This window comes from Anastrepha ludens, chromosome 3, assembly GCF_028408465.1.
Source record: "Anastrepha ludens isolate Willacy chromosome 3, idAnaLude1.1, whole genome shotgun sequence".
In the NCBI taxonomy this organism is placed as follows: Eukaryota; Metazoa; Arthropoda; class Insecta; order Diptera; family Tephritidae; genus Anastrepha; species Anastrepha ludens.
Window position 1 is genome coordinate 52842209 of NC_071499.1, and position 18231 is coordinate 52860439.

At 35.4% G+C, this 18231-nt stretch overlaps 1 protein-coding gene across 1 annotated transcript; it reads right to left on the reverse strand.

Moving 5' to 3' along the window:
- Positions 1-1275: 1275 nt before the first annotated feature.
- LOC128857504 (uncharacterized) lies at positions 1276-7287 on the reverse strand. Its single transcript, XM_054093256.1, has 3 exons — positions 7173-7287; positions 1667-2700; positions 1276-1596 (listed from the first exon to the last, which is right to left on the reverse strand). Exons 1-3 carry the CDS (start codon positions 7285-7287, stop codon positions 1276-1278), a joined length of 1470 nt encoding a protein of 489 aa, XP_053949231.1.
- Between the last annotated feature and the right edge of the window lie 10944 nt (positions 7288-18231).

Here is an 18231-nt window from a genome sequence, read left to right on the forward strand (position 1 = left end):
TCATACAAAGGGTGATCAGTTTAGGGGCATTTCTTTAATTGGGGTTTTTTGACATATCACGCGTGACTACTGTCAAACTAAATACATAATTTTCTTTAGTATTCATTGACATTTCATCATGGAAAGACTTACGCCTCAACAACGTTAACAAATCGTATGGCCGTCAGAGCCGCGTGAGCTTTTGCGTGACTACCCCTCGGACAGAGCGGATATATGAGCCAACTTTTTAAAGTAGAAGTGCCCAAAAGTAGATGTGAATGGTGTCAGTGTTTGTCCGCAGGAAAGATAGGCATTCACCCACAAATAAGAAAAGATTATAGCGGACTAACTACGCGGACCTCTTTTTTACCAGCTATCTGTCGAGGGTAAATACATATCCAAAAGGGATTTAAAACATACTCATAGCAAATTTTTTAATTACTGAAGACATTTATTTATTTGAAAATTGAATAATGATGGTTAATTTGTAGATATTCGCTGTGATAGTTCGATGATATACTGGCTCTACGACCCTTCGATTTCTTCTGCCTCGTTGTGAAACTATAAACAAAGCTACGTTTTTTATAAATATACAGTTCATGCTACAAAAAAAAAAAAACACGTAAAAACATGTGCCACAATTCTCACTCGAGCTATAGAGAAATTCCAGGTAGAGATGTTTCAGTTCTGGGACTAAAATGGAGTTTATATTGCTCTCTAAGCCGTTTTGATACTCGATTTAGTTTGGGTTATAGAAAAGTTCAGTTTTAGAAGTTCGAGCTATGGAAGTTTGACTTCAACCCAAAGTTTCAAACCTTGTACAAAAATTTCAAAGTTCTATCAAAAGTTTATACTTTTTAAGGGAATTTTGCTGGCTGAGGATGCTAGGGTTGTTCTTCTATATAAAAAAACTAGAGCATGTACTTTTTATCGAAGAAAAGGCGTGACGTCTAAGGGGGAAAATAGTCAAAAATCAATGATACTACATTTTTAGTCACTTGAAACTTGCCATTTGATACACTAAAATTGAAAAGGTTATAAAACGGCATGCTTAAAGTTTAGAAAAATTATACAAATTCTGGTTAAAAAGTTCAAATTTTGATGATATTTTGAAAACTTGTGTACAAAGTTTGAAATTTTATATTATTTGTTTTTTTTTTTGCTGTAGTACGAACTGCGTTACAAAAAACTAGTGATTACAATTTTGCAACGCGGTGTATGAGAAGACATTGAAGTGGTTAGGGCAAGCATAGATAAGTACACAATACTCCTACTTTTCTCCCGGCAACAAAGCTTTTACTTGCACCAAATGAGAAGGAATGCCATCATTGCCATCAAGAAGAAATTCATTTGGGGTATTTTGTCTGCGGAAGACTTGCCAAAGTAACCTGGTTTCTTAGATGGAATAATCACTTGCGAAGTAGCTTGCGCTGGATGCACAGGATATATGGGTTGAGGCGGTTGGGCGTGCTGAACAGGTTGTATGGGAATGCCGCCAACTGTCGCTGGTTGTACCACTGCTGGATGCAATGCAGTTAGCTGAGGTGGCTGTTTATTGATGTCTTGAGCAAGTGGTGCTTGATTAACTATTATTACCGGATGGGGTTGAGCAGATTGCTGGGATGAAATGTTTTAGAAATATTGGTAAAAGAAAAACAACAATCATGTATTTGAACAAGAGACTTACTTCACCTGGTGCCGCTGGGGCTGCTTGCACGTCCGGATTCTGTGGTGCGTTTTGATGTTGCTGTTGTGGTGTATTCGGTTGATCTACAGGACGCTTAATCTGTAAAAGAGAATCTAGTATACCACCTGTAGGTGGTGATTGCACCTCTTGTGTTGTGCTATTTTTCAACATATCATTCCTATTAAATTCGTGAAGCCTATGAATTAGTGAGCTATACAATGATGTTGCTTGTTCTGGGGATTGTTGTTGGACTGGTGGCGGGGATCGAGGTTGTTGTTGAACAGATTCAGGAAGATGTTGCACGGCTGGTTGTGAGAAATGAACGTGACCAGGTTGAGGAGGTTGTTGTTGGGCTGCATGTGGGATCTGATGAAGATACTCTAATTGAGCAGAATTCTGGTCGGCTGGTTGTGGTAATTGAGGGTGATCAGGTTGTTGTTCGGCTGGTTGTGACAGTTGATGATACCCAGATTGAGGAGGTTGTTGAACCACTGGTTGTAAGAGATGAGGATACCCAGATTGAGGAGGTTGTTGAACCGCTGGTTGCGACAGTTGATGATACCCAGATTGAGAAGGTTGTTGAACAGGTGGTTGTGAGAGTTGATGATACCCAGATTGAGGCGGTTGTTGAACCACTGGTTGTAAGAGTTGAGGATAGCCAGATTGAGGAGGTTGTTGAACCGTTGGTTGCGACAGTTGATGATACCCAGATTGAGGCGGTTGTTGAACCACTGGTTGTAAGAGATGAGGATAGCCAGATTGAGGAGGTTGTTGAATTGCTGATTGTGGAAATTGTGGATGTCCAAGTTGAGCGGAATTTTGTTCGGCTGGGTGTGGAGCTTGGAGCAGTGGGTATTGAGGTTGTCCATATTCATTAGGTTGATGTTCAGCCACATTTGGAGATTGAGGTGGTAATGATAATAGCTGAGGTTGTTGTGATGCAATTGGTTGCTGTTGTTGAGTCTGATGCTGCATATGTTTAGCTACGGCATGATGCAAAACTATACCACCTAACGTTCCCATCGCCATGCCTTCTGCATTGGTTTAAAATAAAATAAAATAAAATAAAATTAAAAAAATAAAATTAAAAAAAAAATAAATAAATAAAAAAAAATAAAAAAAAAAAAATAATAATAATAATAAAATAAAATAAAATAAAATAAAATAAAAAAAATAAAATAAAATTAAGTTAAATAAAATAAAATAAAATAAAATAAAACAAAAAAAATAAGTTAAAGAATAAATTAAAGCAATTAAATTAGACAAAATAAAATAAAGTGAAATAAAACAAATTAAAGTAAAATAAAATAAATTGCAGTAAAATTAAATAAAGAAAAATAAAGCGAAATAAAATAAACTAAAAAAATAAAAGAAATAAAATACATTTAAATTAAGCAAAATGAAGCTAATAATAAAAACGTAAAGCAAACTAATTAAAAGAAACAAAATCAATTAGATTATGCAAAATAAATCAAAACTTTAATGAAGTAAAAAAGTAAATAAAATAAAATAGAATAAATAAAATAGTAAAAGAAATAAAATCAATTGAATGAATGAAAATAAAATACAGTTAAATTAAGCACAATAAAAGAAAAAAGAAATGAAAATAAAGTAAAGAAGTAAAATAAAATAAAATACATAGCATGATTTGTTATTTGCTTATATATACATACATATATACATATGGCCTTAACCCAAAATAAGTATATTTCAGCTTTACGCAACAGAGATCAAATAACAAACATAGATACACACATTAAAACGCCCATCATATACATACATATAAGGAGCGCAAAATTAATTACGCTTATCGGAAATTTCGTCATAGGTTCATCACATGACGCTTGTGTACTACATAGAAAGCTGCAGAATACAAACATTCATTCCATTACTCAAAATCATATTTTTTATATATTATTTGATAAAAAAGTTATTCAAAAACAAAGTTGAGTGACAATTTTGCGCCACTTTATATGAGAAGTGTAAAAGTTTTTTTGTTTTTGTCGCTGCCCACCCATTTTCGAATCAGTTATGTTTTAAAAATAAAATCGGCAGCCAAAAATGATTATCTTTAGTTGAAACTAGTGAAGTTGGATTGATTTAAAAGCTCAACAATTGGTGTGAATGCGACCCAGTTTATTATGATTCGACAGCTCTAAATCTATCAATTTTAGGCCATTAGTGTAAATAGGTATTTTCAATTGGAATCAAGGGAACCCGGTGGTCTCGAAATTCGATATTTCGAAGGTATAGTATTTTAAGAATATACTTTGACATTTTCATATTATATCTTCTACAGCCCATCAACTAGGTAGAGAGCGGTCTGCGTGCTCCTGTAAAAAGAAAACCACTGGAATTCCGAAAAAAATGCTTTATTTGGGGGAAACCTTGCCGGACATTCAAAAAATTAGTAACCTTTCTACATATTTTTTTCGATTTGTTTATGTTTGTCAATCTGACACCGAAATCGAAAAAACCTCTTTTAACAGCTCACGAGCAAATAAAGGTTTCCAGTTCTCATTTAATGATGTACTCAAGAGCCTTTCCGCCTTGGCAAATGACCCAACTCCTGGAGAAGATGGCCTCCTTCCTATATTATTTAAAAAACTGTGCTAAATCGTTAGCAAAACCATTAACAATTATCTGCAATAAATCACTAGCTTCTGGTGAATTTTTAAATAATTGGAAAAAATCTTTTATCAGCCATAGTATCCTACTTAAAGTGCTGGGTCCAATCGGTCTTCATCCTAGCTTTCTTATGTGGCTGGCATCTTATTTAACAGATATAACTCAATTCGTTCGTATAAATAACACAAAATCTGATGCCGTACCTTAAGTTAGCCTTCTTGGGCCACTATTGTTCTTAATAGTTGTTAATTATATTCCAGACTTTTTGAGACATCACGTTGTCTGATGTATGTAGGTGACCTGAAAATTTACAGTCGGATAGAGGACGTAACTGACTGCATAAGACTTCAAGAAGACTTAACAAGATTGGAAGCTTGGTGTAATGATAACTCCTTACCTCTTAATGCTGGTAAATGCCAGCACATTTCCTTCAGTAGACCCAAAGATTGATTTGGATTACAAGTTGGGCATTTCTACCATCAGAAAATGTATGAAAAGAAAGACTTGGTGGTCATATTTACATCGAAAATGTAGTTTTCTAAACATATAGACTTTATGATTGCCAAGTCTAGATTTATGCTTGCCTTTGTAATAAGGAATTCAAGGGAGTTCCGGGATATTTTTAAGCGAAAGAATATGTATTTTTCTCTTGTTAGATAAAACCTCGAATATTGCAACATTATTTGGAATCCCTTCTATCAGGTCACTCCATAAGTTCGTGCGTTTTTTAAAGGTGGTTTTAAAATTAATAAAAAATATGTTAAAAGTATTTATTAATCATTGGAGCCAAAATACGGTTCGATATAAGGGATAGCTTCTTTTGAGGAGTAGTTCTTGTTACTCATATGGGATTGAAGTCCACGGAAAAGGTGATAATCATAAAGTGCAATATCCGGAGAGTATGGTGGATGGCTCCCATCCGAGCTCGTTCAGCTTGCCTAATGTTTGCCTTGCGGTATGAGGTCTTGCGTTGTCGTGGTGAAACAAAACTTTGCGTCTATTCACTAAAGTCGGTCGATTTTTGTTAAGTGCCTCATTCAGGTTTGATAGCTGATGGGAATAATAATCAGCAGTAATCGTCTGGTTTGGTTCCAGAAGTTCATAATAAACAATACCGGGAATATCCCACCAAATAGACAGGAGAGTCTTCTTGGGGTGAAGGCCATCTCTAGGGGTCGGTTCTGGTGTTTCAGCTTTATCTAACCATTGGCGTTTGCGAACAGGATTAGTGTAAAGGACCCATTTTTCATCACCAATAGCGGTACGGTTCAAAAAACTTTCATTTTCAAGCCGTTGCAGCAGCTGAGAACACACATTCACTCTCTGCTGAAGGTTGGCGACGGAAAGTCCCATTTTCCTAGCTTTGAAACCTTTCTCAACTGAACCAGGTGTCTGTGAGCTGTTCCCTCTGAGCTATCATATCGACTGGCAAATTTGGATCAGCTTCCACTAGCTCGAGCAAGGCGTCTGAGCTAAAGACTTCAGGACGACTAGCGCGCGGGGCATCCTCCACGTCGCAGTTACCACTTCCGAATTTTGAAAACCACTTTTGCGCAGTCCTTACACTCACGGTATCCTCTCAGTTGTTGCATTTTTACCAGTTTTATAAAAAAAGTACAAAATATGCCTCTTATACGCGTTCGAAGATTCCATTTTGTTTTTTAACAACACGTGCTTCTATCCGCGATTAAAATCACTTGTTGAATGCACAATATATCAAAGAAAATATAAATAGTTCCGTTATATTCCGTGAATAATTTTTTGTATGCAAAAATCTTACAAAAGTGAAATTATGGGTAAAATACGCACGAACTTAAGGACTGACCTGATATATGGGTTCATCTTTAAGAATTGAGAAGGTTCAGAAACGTTTCACTAGATTTGCTATTGATTCACTTAGTTGGCCTTGCAGTTTGCCCGCATATAAAAGTAGATGTCTTTTGTTAGCATTGCCATTTTTAGATATGCGGAGAAAAATTTCATCGGTAATGTTTATAAGGGACATAGTTACGAACCATATCAAATGCCACTTCTTGCTGGAGCTAATACTTTTTAATAGTCCCACTCGTAAGCTTAGACTCAGCAATATGTTCCATTCACCTTATCACAAGACAAAGTTTAGTCGAAATGAACCACTTGCACGTTGTATAAGGCAGTCTAAACAATTATATAATAATTTAGATATATTCTCTAACGCACGAGAGCCTCTCAAGTCAAAATTTAATCTGTAGATACACTTTTTGAATTGAGACTAATGTATCTCACAGTATTGTTTACAATACACAATATTGTATTTAAGCATTAGTATTAGTAATCTATTTGAGTTGTACTTTAATGGATGAAAAAATGAATAAATATAAATGGAATGACGAGACAAGTTTTATGCCAGAATTCAGACAGTTATCTTTTACCACTATTCACAAAGTCATTGCTAGTTGCCGTTTCGGGATGAACACTCTGAAGTCATCAATATTTGTACTAAATATTTTTTAACAAAACAGTAATAATATTTAATAAAAATTGTATGTTTGATTTATCAGCTAAGAGATTATATTATTTAATTTAATTTTATAAAGCGCAACTTTATATCTCGTAACAATTTTATAAACTTTTTAGACTTAATGATATTAAGTAATGATTTTCATGAATATTTATGTTGAAAAATATTCCTGGTCTAATAGTCGCTAATAGTGATTAGCGGCTGTTGTCTGTTTTTATTTTATTTTTCTAATTTTTTACGATGGTGGAGTTTTAAAAAATTGCATAAACTAAATTTAAGTAAATTAACTTTTAATTGCGTTAACTTTGAATAAAATATTTTCTGCCAGGATATAAGCACGAAAAGCTTTTCAACACCCAATTTGGCTCTCGAACCCACCGAGTAAACTCTTTACGGCAGCAACTGGCTTAGTGTCTGCTCCTTGTGGCAAAAGTGTTTGCAACAGCAGCAAAGCGGCGAAGCTGCGCGCGAAATTCGCGGACTTGACATGCATTATTTTTTCAAATTTATAATAGAATATAAGAACTATATGTACTTTATGCAAATATAAAAATTCTAGTTCGATCCGCGTTTACAGAAATAGATAATGACACCTCGACTTTGTGCCTTAAACTGTCGCAATTTCGGTGTTGGCTTGAGATTTGGCATTCAAAATAAAACATTGCGGCGATGGCCATTCGATTTGAGGCAAAAACGTTGGAATGTTTACCAACGGGCCCTACAGTCAGTTTCAGCGACGAATAGAAGGCATCCGTATGGTTTCACTTTCAATATTTTCTGGCTTTATACTATGCAGTTAGTAGCGTGCAGCCATTTAACCAAATATTGACTTCATTTAGATTTGAACAGTTGTTTTCAGAATTTTTTGAGAATAATGAAAATATGGCTAATTTTGTATATGTATGTGTGTGTACATGAATTAAAATTAATAATGAAAGTTCAATATTCCAAAAGTGTAAAGCCTGCCATTTCTGTCGTATGTTTAATATGTATGTGTGTATGTATGTATACTAAACGATCAACTCATAAGGTGTCGAATACTTAACTACTCCTGAAAGAACCGTCTTAACTATTAAGAAAATATTTTAATTTACAATAATACAAACTTTTTTTTGACTCACTGAAATTTTTCGATATAAGATATCGAATACTAACGCATGTCTTGAGCAGTTCCAAACACAAGACGATTACCCAATCGTGTCATAAGGGGGGGAAATAATAATAATGAAATTAGAAAAAAATTCATGAAAAAACTAATATTGTACAATATTTTTTTACCCATTTAAGTGTATTTCTTTATGGTATAGTCCGCTGGGGTGCATTCATTATCGGAGATCTTTTTCTTTTTAGAATCCATATATCGGCAGTCTGGTGTTAGGGACTGCACTTTGTGTGTACTGGCAGTACAGAAGTAATAACTTCTACTCTTCTGTTAGTTCTGCCTTCTTCAAACTGGATAAAGAAGCAAAGTGAATGGGTCTGGTGGTGAACGAGGACAAAATGAAGTACCTTCTGTCATCAAACAAACAGTCGACCAACACGCGTATCGGCACCCACGTCGATGTTGACAGTTACGATTTCGAGTTTGGAAAAGATTTCGTTTATTTAGGAACCAACAGCAACACCAATAACAATGTTAGCCTTGAAATCCAACGTGTAATCTCTCTTGTCAGCAAGTGCTACTTTGGACTAAGTAGGCAATTGAGTAGTAAAGACCCCTCTCGACGAACAACATCAACACTCTACAAAGCTCTCATCATGCCCGTTCTAACGTATGACGCAGAAGCGTGGACGATGACAATATCCGATGAAACGCCGCTTGGAGTGTCTGAGAGAAAGATTCTACGGAAGTTTTTTAGAACGATGGAATGATTAGCTGTATGAGCTTTACGACGACATAGACAGCGAATAAAGATCCAGCGGATACGTTGGCTGAGTCATGTCGTCCGAATGTATACACACGCTCCGGCTCCGGCTCTGAAAGTATTCGATGCGGTAGCAGAGGAAGAGGAAGGCCTCTTATGCGTTGTCACACTGCCAACTTGTGACACTGCCAAAGTTACACTCGAACTTTTGGCTACCGTTTTTGAAAACCGAATAATCAGCCGAATTTCCGATATCAATTGGCCGCCTCGGAGCTGCGATTTAAGCCCGTTGTACTATTTTTTGTGGGGAACCGTTAAGGACAAATGCTATGCGAAGCATCCAGAGACGATTGATGCTTTAAAACACGAAATCGAAGTTGCCATTCATGAAATTGGAGTCCAAACAATCGAAAATGTGCTTAAAAATTGGGTTGATCGAATGGCTTACTGTAAAGCCAGTCGTGGCAGTCATTTGAACGATATTATTTTTTATTCATAAATGTCAATGTTCAATCTTCAAAATAAAAAAAAAGTTTGAAAAAATATTGATTAGTTTTTTGTTATAGCCGATTCAAAAAGCAAATTTATTTATTGTTTATCTTTAATTTTAAGTTTTTACAAGAAAAATATCAAATTTACTAAAGTTTTAACGAGTTTTAGAAAGTTTTATGCTTTGACGAGTCCCGGGATCAACAATTATCGCTATCAAACACAACCGCGGAGAGGACAGTGCATATAGTCATAACTTTTTAGCTTAGATTGCGCTATGTCTGGGCTTGGTAAGAGTTTCACAAAGTTTCTCAGCTCCTTCCTGTGTATCGACCAAATTTGCTACAACGATCAGTAAAAAAACCTATTACCTAAACTCCTCCTAGTAAGGTTAGGAAGTGTTTTTGAGCCCATGCTGAAACTTTCAGAATAAAAACAGGAAAGGTAACAAGATTCATCCAGTTATAATGACCATGTACCTTAACCTTCCATTGGGCATCCAGGTCTGGCCAGACCATTTTCGAATTTGGACGTAAATTAAATATGTTTCTAAATTAGCCAAATTTATTTATCTATTTTCTATCTTTCTATTTTAAAAAGAATCCTCAAACAGGACGAAAAAAGGGATTTAAAAGGTTACACCTTCCTTTGGGCACCTCGGTCTGGCTGGACCCCTATGTATTTACATGCATTTGTATGGGGATATGTGGTAATTGCGTCACATTTACAGTCTGTGTCAGAAGAAAAGAACCGGTTTTTTTCTTGTAACTTCAAGATATATTTCGTTTTGCTTTTTGCTGCAGAATAGTCCCACTCAAGGGCTACGACGCCAGTGCTAACTCAGGTTACTGTCGTTCAAAACTTTCCCGTAAACGCAACCAAACAAAAATGAGCGAAAAGTACGCGAGGCGTTTTGAGGCGGTATTTTTATGCATGAATTCGAAAGGGTCGAAATTATCTTACGCTGCGGCTGCAAAAGTAATTAAAAAATCAAAAAAGTTTATTATGATGTGGAATCAGTTGTATAAGTGTTGATGACTTTTCCGAGCGCGGCTTGAAGCGAGTGACGACAAAAAAGCAGCTTCTTTGTGACTACGCCAAGCACGATCAGTTCTTGATAAAAAGGGGATAGATGTGAGTAACAACACCATCGACTGAAAGAGGCGAACATATTCTACAGTCCCACATCATTAAAACCGCTGCTCTCAGAAAAACACATTGAGAAACAACAAAACAAGAAAATGGCGTCACAGTATTGCACTGGCCTTCCCACTCCCCAGACGCTAACCTCATTGAAAATATGTGGGGAATTATGAAAATGGATCTTGCCGGAAGGTCAGTCCATGATTTTAAGCTACTCGTGCGTCAAGTTCGCAAAATCTAGTCCTGTTTGTCGACGAGCAACGCAGAAAAGCTGGTTCAAAGCATGAAGAAGATGCCAGGCTATACTGAACAACGATGAAGACTACACGGCTTATTGAGTAATTGCGACTCGTAGTTTTGTATCATACATACTTTCATGTAAACAATTTTTAAATATATATCTTTATACTGCATGAATAATCGAGGTTCCTTTTTTCTAACACAGGCTGTATAATTAATTTTTAGTATCGCAGGAATATATTGGGGGCAAGCAAAACATGTATAAGAGATATTTGAGTGCTATTGACATACTGGATTCTTGCATACAATACAATAGAAACGAGTGTTTACCTAGACGAAACTTTTCATCTCCGTGTAGAAAAAGACTACAATCTCTCTTCTTGTTAGTATCTCGACTCCAGTTGGTTGGTTGACCACAATATTCTCAGGGACAGCAATTGGTTTATTGAAAAATGGTGCCATAACCAAACGAGTAGTGAATTGAGAAATAGCTGCTGGATTAATCATACGATTTTCGATGTTTACAAGGACCAATGTGTTCGATAAAGTCGTCAAAAAATTTCGTCTCACAACTTCAACTTAATAATAACTTTAATTTAAAAATAATTTTATTATTACTGTTTATATATATATATTTAATATTATATTTTACATTTAAAATATGATAGCAAATGCAAGAAAAAAAGAAAATATTATAATTTTGATTGCTATTAATTCCAAATCTTCTCTACACTTAAACTTCGAAAAAAAAAATTATCCCACGATTCATATCAAGATGTTTTCGATAGTTAAAAAACACCGGGCCATCAGGATTGACATCCCGAGTACGTATTCATGTACATACATATATACTCAGTTGTATTAAGAATGCACTCATGCATTACTATTTTACTGTAATAACTAAGTCTCCCTCACTTTAAAATTTCCCTTCAAAATATAAACAAAATAAAAAATATAAGTCAATAAAAAGAGAGGCAACCCAGCGCGAAAATATGGAAGTAGGGGGAACCATGCCTTTGTCCAGAGCTTTTAGGAGTGACTGTCAAATTTTGATAACAAATTGTGGGTTCATTTTAACACAACTAAAAAAGAAATAATGGCAATAAAACAAACGATCAAAACCAAACACGAAACTAAGACAAGCTAACCAATTTTTTTGCTGCTTAGTCGAAGTTGGTAAAAAGGTTGAAAAATTGATGTTCTCTCACGTACGAGTACTTTATGTTCTCGTATGTACTGCTCGAATAGCGCAGTAAAGGCAGGGGCTAGGATTTTTGGCTAGTTCAACGAATTGTGGCAGCCACTTCTTGGTCGTGCTAACCGGCATCTCCAACACGGAGAGTACTTTTCTCTTTCTCTGCGACCACCAGCAAATATCGTATGATATATTTTTAGGTTGTGTTTTATCGCATGAATCTACATGAACATAAATAACGAATGCGTGATGTATGGCTTGAATACTCATATTTTCGCTACAGTCACTTTGGATGTGTATTGTTGCGGTTCTACGCATTTTTTATTTTTTTATTTAATTATAATAATACTAACAAGGTCGGCTGGTTGCAGCGTTCATCGGGCCAATGATAGCTCAAAGGCGTTTAAAGGGGCTTCTTAGGTTGAAAATGTCGTAGTTCATGATAATCGTTGGAATCATAATCGAATATATGTAGTCAGATAGCGATGCGGTGTGACTGACAATAAACCTTTTTTATACCTCTCTTCTTGGCTCGTATCTGGAGTATGCTAAAATAATCTGGTGCCCTTTCCACCAATTCTACGTTGATAGAATAACATCGCATCCTATACCTTCGCATAATCGATCGGTGCAAGGTCCCAAGAATACGGCGGATGCTGAAGGACCCTTATGATGGTAGTTAATTTTTTCCGCCAATTCACACCTGGTTTGGCGACTGTTCTTCTCCAAAAGGTTTTTCTTCAAAGGCCTTCTGCTGCGGAACGTGTTATCGACGTCAAAGTGTTGATTTTTACCTCCTGGGTATTCCAAATATAAGCCTCAAAATTAATAAAAAATTAAATACTTCAAAAATACAATTAACATAGCTTTGTGGAGCAGAAAGAGTTCTATCGAATGAATACCTACCCTTTGCTAAACAGCAAACAAATCGTTTTACAACAAAAGAAAAAAGTATAATTTCTGTAAGAAATTATTGTTTCATAGATTAAACAAAATAAATAAATAACGAAATTCTGTGTTAGTTATTTAGATGATCCAAAAAAGTTCTTAAATAATGGTTTTCATTCAACTTTTATAACTTTTTTGCCCCGCTCGTAAATTTGCAACATTTTTTTTCGGCCTTTGTGCATTTTCCCAATAACTTGCAACTTGCTATGTAATTTGAAGAGCTTTTGTGCCACAACTTTTGATATTAATTTCCAGGCTGACTATGCAAAAGAAAAAAATGTAGTTGCGTTGTAAAAGAAATCAATCGAAAAAAGTTGTATAGATTTGTGTTTTCAAACGCAGTCTTTAATTAGAAATTTCGTAGGAAATGCATTTATTTCTTAATAAATATTAGACAACAAATTCGAAAGTAATATGAAAATGGTAATAATTATTATTATTGTTTTGCCATAATAGACTCGGCCTCTGATGTGGTCTATTGTGCTTAAGTGCAAACTTATAATTAAAGGCGTCTGATTTGAATACTTTTTGTTCCATATGTGGAAAATAATATTTATATGCTCATATTTCAAAATCCGTACCTCTAAACCCGACTTTTTTTATATTAGTATTTACGTTATTTTATTTATGGGGTTAGGGGTAGTCAGAGGCCCGAAAAAATTATGATTTTTAATAATTTTTTTTTGCTAGTTAGTTGCTTTATGTTACAAAAATAAAAACATAGCATTAATACATCATGTTTCGACTTGACTTTAGCAAAATTTCAAAAAAAACAAAAAAATAATAAATAATTAATTGTAAAAGCTATCGCTGTTTGTGTGGCGCCCGTGTCTCTAGAAGTCCCTTGTAGATAGCCTTCTGCTTGATCGAAGCTTTTGTTTTTTTAATTAACAATATGGCGATCTCAGGAAATATTTTTCAGGTTTTCGAGAAAAAAACCGACAATTAATTGTTTAAAAAAATCCAAATTTTGAAAAAAAAAATCCTTCGATCACACGATCGACCCGAGTTTTTTATGTTTTTCAAAAGCAGTATAAATTTTATTGAATCTACCAAGCGGTTTTTAAGTTACAGTTATCACCAGTTCGAAAAACATAGTTTTGAAAAAAAACGCATTTAAAGTTTTGCTGTCGATTTATGTGGAGTTATACGAATTATTTATTTATTTTTTAATTAATTGATGGTCTAAAAAATACATATTATAAAAACAGATTAATGCTAAATAAATTAATCAAAGTAAAATTAAACTTATAATTAACTAGTTTCAATAGTAATGAGTGAAAGAAAAAAAACCTTTTCTTATAATTTACAGAGGAAGATTATTAGATAATACTAAGAATTTGGTTCAACAATTTATTTTGAACCAATGTGAAGTGATTCTTTGTGGAAAAAAAATCCAGGCCAGTATGATTTGAAAGCGAATTAAAATCACCCAGAGCTCTAGAAATTGGAGCATTGGAAGCATAATTAGTTCTTACCATCCCTAACCAGAAAAAATCATGATTCCGTAAACTTCACTGAGGAATATTGAAATTACTTACACTGTGTCATCTATTCCTGGGCCATATATGTAATAGTTTTTCAGCCGCTATTGGAGCTTCCAAAATATCGATTTGCTGTTGCCTACGTAGTATTCTCCATTCTCGAGTGTTATCGTTAAGATATTATACTTTAAGAATATGCAAAAAAAACCCATTTTTTTTCCATTTTCTTTTTTAAATTCTAACTACCCCTAAGCCCTTATGCTTTCTGCAATTTTCCCATTGGGAAATGAAATCGCAACATAACATCAAAAGCACTTAGCACCTGTAATTTTCACACGTTGCCATTTGCTGGGTAAAAGTTTGTCATCGTCGCCACCCACACGCTCCATCTTTACAGCTTGTTTTTGCGAAGTTCTAATGCAATTTCGTTTAGCATCGCGAAAAGCGCTTCGGGCGAAAGGTGCTAATGCATAATTTGCATATCTCTAAAATAGAATAAAAAAATATTAAGAAAAAAGTAATGGTAAATGCAGCTAAAACAACAACCACAGAAAAAAGATGCTACAAACGCCTGAAGGCGAATGCAAGTGCAATAACATAACTAGTGTTGTTGCCAACACCAAGCAAACAGCACCTGTTATACCTCAATGCATGTAGTGTAGTAATTTGTATGTATGTATGTATGTATGTATGGTTTTGGTTGTTCTTGCATTGTTAGTCGCCTGTCCCGTTGACACGCATGTTGCCATCACAGCGACCTTGGCGTGGGTGTAACTGTGTAGAGCTTCCGGCAGCAACAGCAACTACGACTGCATAACTGTGATTACAAAAAATAACAGGAAAAGTGAATACTTTGGTGAAATCAAAAAAGTAAAGTACAAAAAACAAAAACACAAAGTTGCTTTCTGCGAATTCACGCAATAAAAATCATAACAATATGCAAAACATTCATACCTACAACGCAAATGCAGCGGTAGGAAGAGAAGTCTAAAGCGAATATATGGCACCCAAAAGGGATTATGCGAGTGCATGTGACATTGGGAGAAGCACTCATACCCTGTAGGGAAATTCACAAGTAAACGAATGTAACTCGCACTGATGAAGTTGCTTCAGTAGTCGATTGATTAGAACGTTGGCGTATTTTAAGGAGATACTAGGTGTGATTCTTGAGATAAGCAAACACATTTTTTGTTTGATATTTTTACTTATGTAAATATGTAGTTGAAACAGTTACATTCGGCAAACGATGAGTAAGGAACTTTATGCGTCTCTCAAAAATGGAAATAGGACTTTTCACGATAATACTAACGGGACACTTTATTACCATACATAGCCATTAGGCCGGATCGATTTGTGGGGAGACAAAAAAATCGCCCATTGCTCTGTGAAAATCATATTCCAGGGATCAAAATAAGAAACTTTGCCGAAGGAACCATACCTCTAAAACGAATTCTGATTCCCCCAATTTGGGTCGAACTTTTTAGTTTCTTTTCTCATGTAAAGGCCAAAAATGGTGATATTTTGAAATGATTGTATGGGGAAACCCCCAGGGGAGTTCCAGGGGGTGTCCCACTGGCATGGGTGGATCGGCCGTCCAAAGTTAGTGGGGGTCGGTCATACATTTGGACTCGATTGGAGCACTCTAAATGGGTCAAAGTGGGATTTTTCGTTCGACCTAAAATATTCCTTCGCGACTCCAACCAGCACTTACTGCAACGTGAAATAGTTCACCATTGCCCAAACGATACTAAGTAGTCCGAACCAAAATTTTGTTGCACTCTTGTAGGCCTTTTCTGCTGGGTAGCTTCATAACTGCTACATATGAGCACAACAACAGTTGCAGCAGTCATAACAGCAAAGTCACAAACGTCATCAAATCGGGTGCAAAATAGCGAAAGGCTAAGAAGCAGTAAGCTGTTGGATGGCAGAATAAAAATGTTACAGGGAGTTTTACGTACGAGAGTATGTAAGTATATTAGTAGCAGTTGGCCATGGCGTGGATATGAGTAGATTCGTATAAATACGTGCATAACAGTTTTTTTACAGTAATTTTTCACGCTCTTAAACTATGCTTAAAATTATTTCTCGAGTCATATACATGTAAACTTTTATATTCGCTTTCACTTTTATGTTAACCCTTAAAAAATAATGTTATTTTGCATCTTTCAAAACTAAGATTCCTCGTATCGACGTAGTCCTTTTTATTTACTGTTTTTTGTATGGAAAATGTATGCATACACGTTTCTCACTTTTCTTTTCATAATAATAAACGATACCAAGCAGGAAAAGAGAGTCCGATATGACGAATGGAGTGAAAAATACAATAAGAAAAACAACGTTACTCGAATCGACAAGGATTACCCGCTAGGGGTTAATATAAATATTATTTGGTGCTTTGACTTGAGCAGAACTGGCAAATTTCGATTTTGTCAACATTTTTAGACCAAATGTTAACAAGAAATAAATCACAGAGAATATTGAAAGAGTTTTGAGAGCGTTTTGCGCGAGAGAACTACAAGAATGTGCTGAATTAGGCTTTCGTATGAATTCCACTTGTTGGAGTGTTGGCGTATTAGGATAGTTGATTATAAGGCAACGCTCTTTGATGTTGGCTTTGTGGGGTTATTAAAAGCAAAATTTTATTTTATTACGCTCACATTGGTTAACGAATTATTTTTTCGCTCACGCAAATCAAGTGGAGACCACGGAAAATAATTCAATTTATAGAACATAGAAAATAATCATTATCCATAATTAAAAAATAATAATAATTATTAAGGGGGAACACCACTGTGATTAAAAAAATTTTTTTTTTTGCATTTTCTTGAAGAAGATATATTCAAAAATGTGTCAAAAAAATATTAACTTAAATCCTTGAAAATTGACGACGTTATACCCAATACAATAAGTGCAGGTAACAACGCAGGCAGCAACGGCCAATGAAAACTGCAAACGCGTTTTTCTCAAAACGACTTTTCTGAACACGACTTCTCGATTTCTCGAAGACTTATGAACGGATTTTTTTTTAATTTTTACATGTATTGGCTACAGTCGTACATAGCCGTTTTTGAAAATTCCAAAAATTAATACTTTTTCAAGCCCTTCGAAAACAAAAAAAGGGTAAAACACAAACTCATTTTTCAAACCTGCACCATTTTCGAAAAAAAAAAAATATAAACAACTGGCACGTACGACGATAACCTTTGATGTATAGATTAAGAATTTTGGTACAACTGTCCCCTATAGTGTGCAGAGTTTGAGGGTGATCTGCCAATTAGCTTGTTTTTGGCATTTAATTATATCAGTCAACCGTAGGGGTACTCTGCGATTCTCACTGTGGATAAAAATATCGAATAAAGAATTTGTCTTAAATTTTGTATTGTATTTTGAACGGAATTTCGTGTGCCGAATCGTTCAAAATGTTGCGGATAGCCTATGGTGAGTGTGATTTATCAAAAATACGGGTCTACGAGTAGTAAACATTTTTTTAGAGGGCTAAGAAGACGTGGAAGATTTGCCCCGATCTGGTCGCCAATCAACGTCTTCAACGGTTGAAAACGTCAACAAAGTCAAGGAAATGGTGCTGGAAAGCAATCATTTAAGTTTGAGGGAGGTGGCTCGTGACCTTAGCGTGTCTCACGAATCAATTCGCAACATTTTGCACCATCAATTGGACATGAGATGCATGGCTGCTCGACTCGTTCCAAGAGAGTTTTATTTCTTTCAAAAAATTCATCGGAAGAAGGTGGCTGAAGACATGCTTGAGCAAGTGAACTCGGACCCAATCATAACAGGTGATGAGACGTAGGTATATGAGTTTGACATGCAAACCAGTCCACGGGCGGTTGAATGGCGCTATCCACATGAGCCAAAACCCAAAAAACCACAACAAAGTGGGCCAAAAGTGAAAGTCTGGCTACTCGTTTTCTTTGAATATCATGGTGTTGTGCACTCGGAATTCATTCCAATTGGTTCTACGGTAAATAAAGAATATTATTTGGAAGTTATGCGACTTTTAAGAGAGAATGTGCGTCGGAAACGGCCCAAATTGTGGAAAAAACTCACAGATCTTG

What these genes read in the sequence shown, in the direction of transcription:
- LOC128857504 (XM_054093256.1), bottom strand. Translation starts at nt 7,287, where the DNA reads ATGCATGTCAAGTCCGCGAATTTCGCGCGCAGCTTCGCCGCTTTGCTG. An exon ending in TGCCGTAAAGAGTTTACTCG is followed by an intron (nt 2,701 to 7,172) that starts GTGGGTTCGAGA and finishes AAACCAATGCAG; the next exon opens with AAGGCATGGCGATGGGAACG. An exon ending in CCCCAGCGGCACCAGGTGAA is followed by an intron (nt 1,597 to 1,666) that starts GTAAGTCTCTTG and finishes ATTTCATCCCAG; the next exon opens with CAATCTGCTCAACCCCATCC.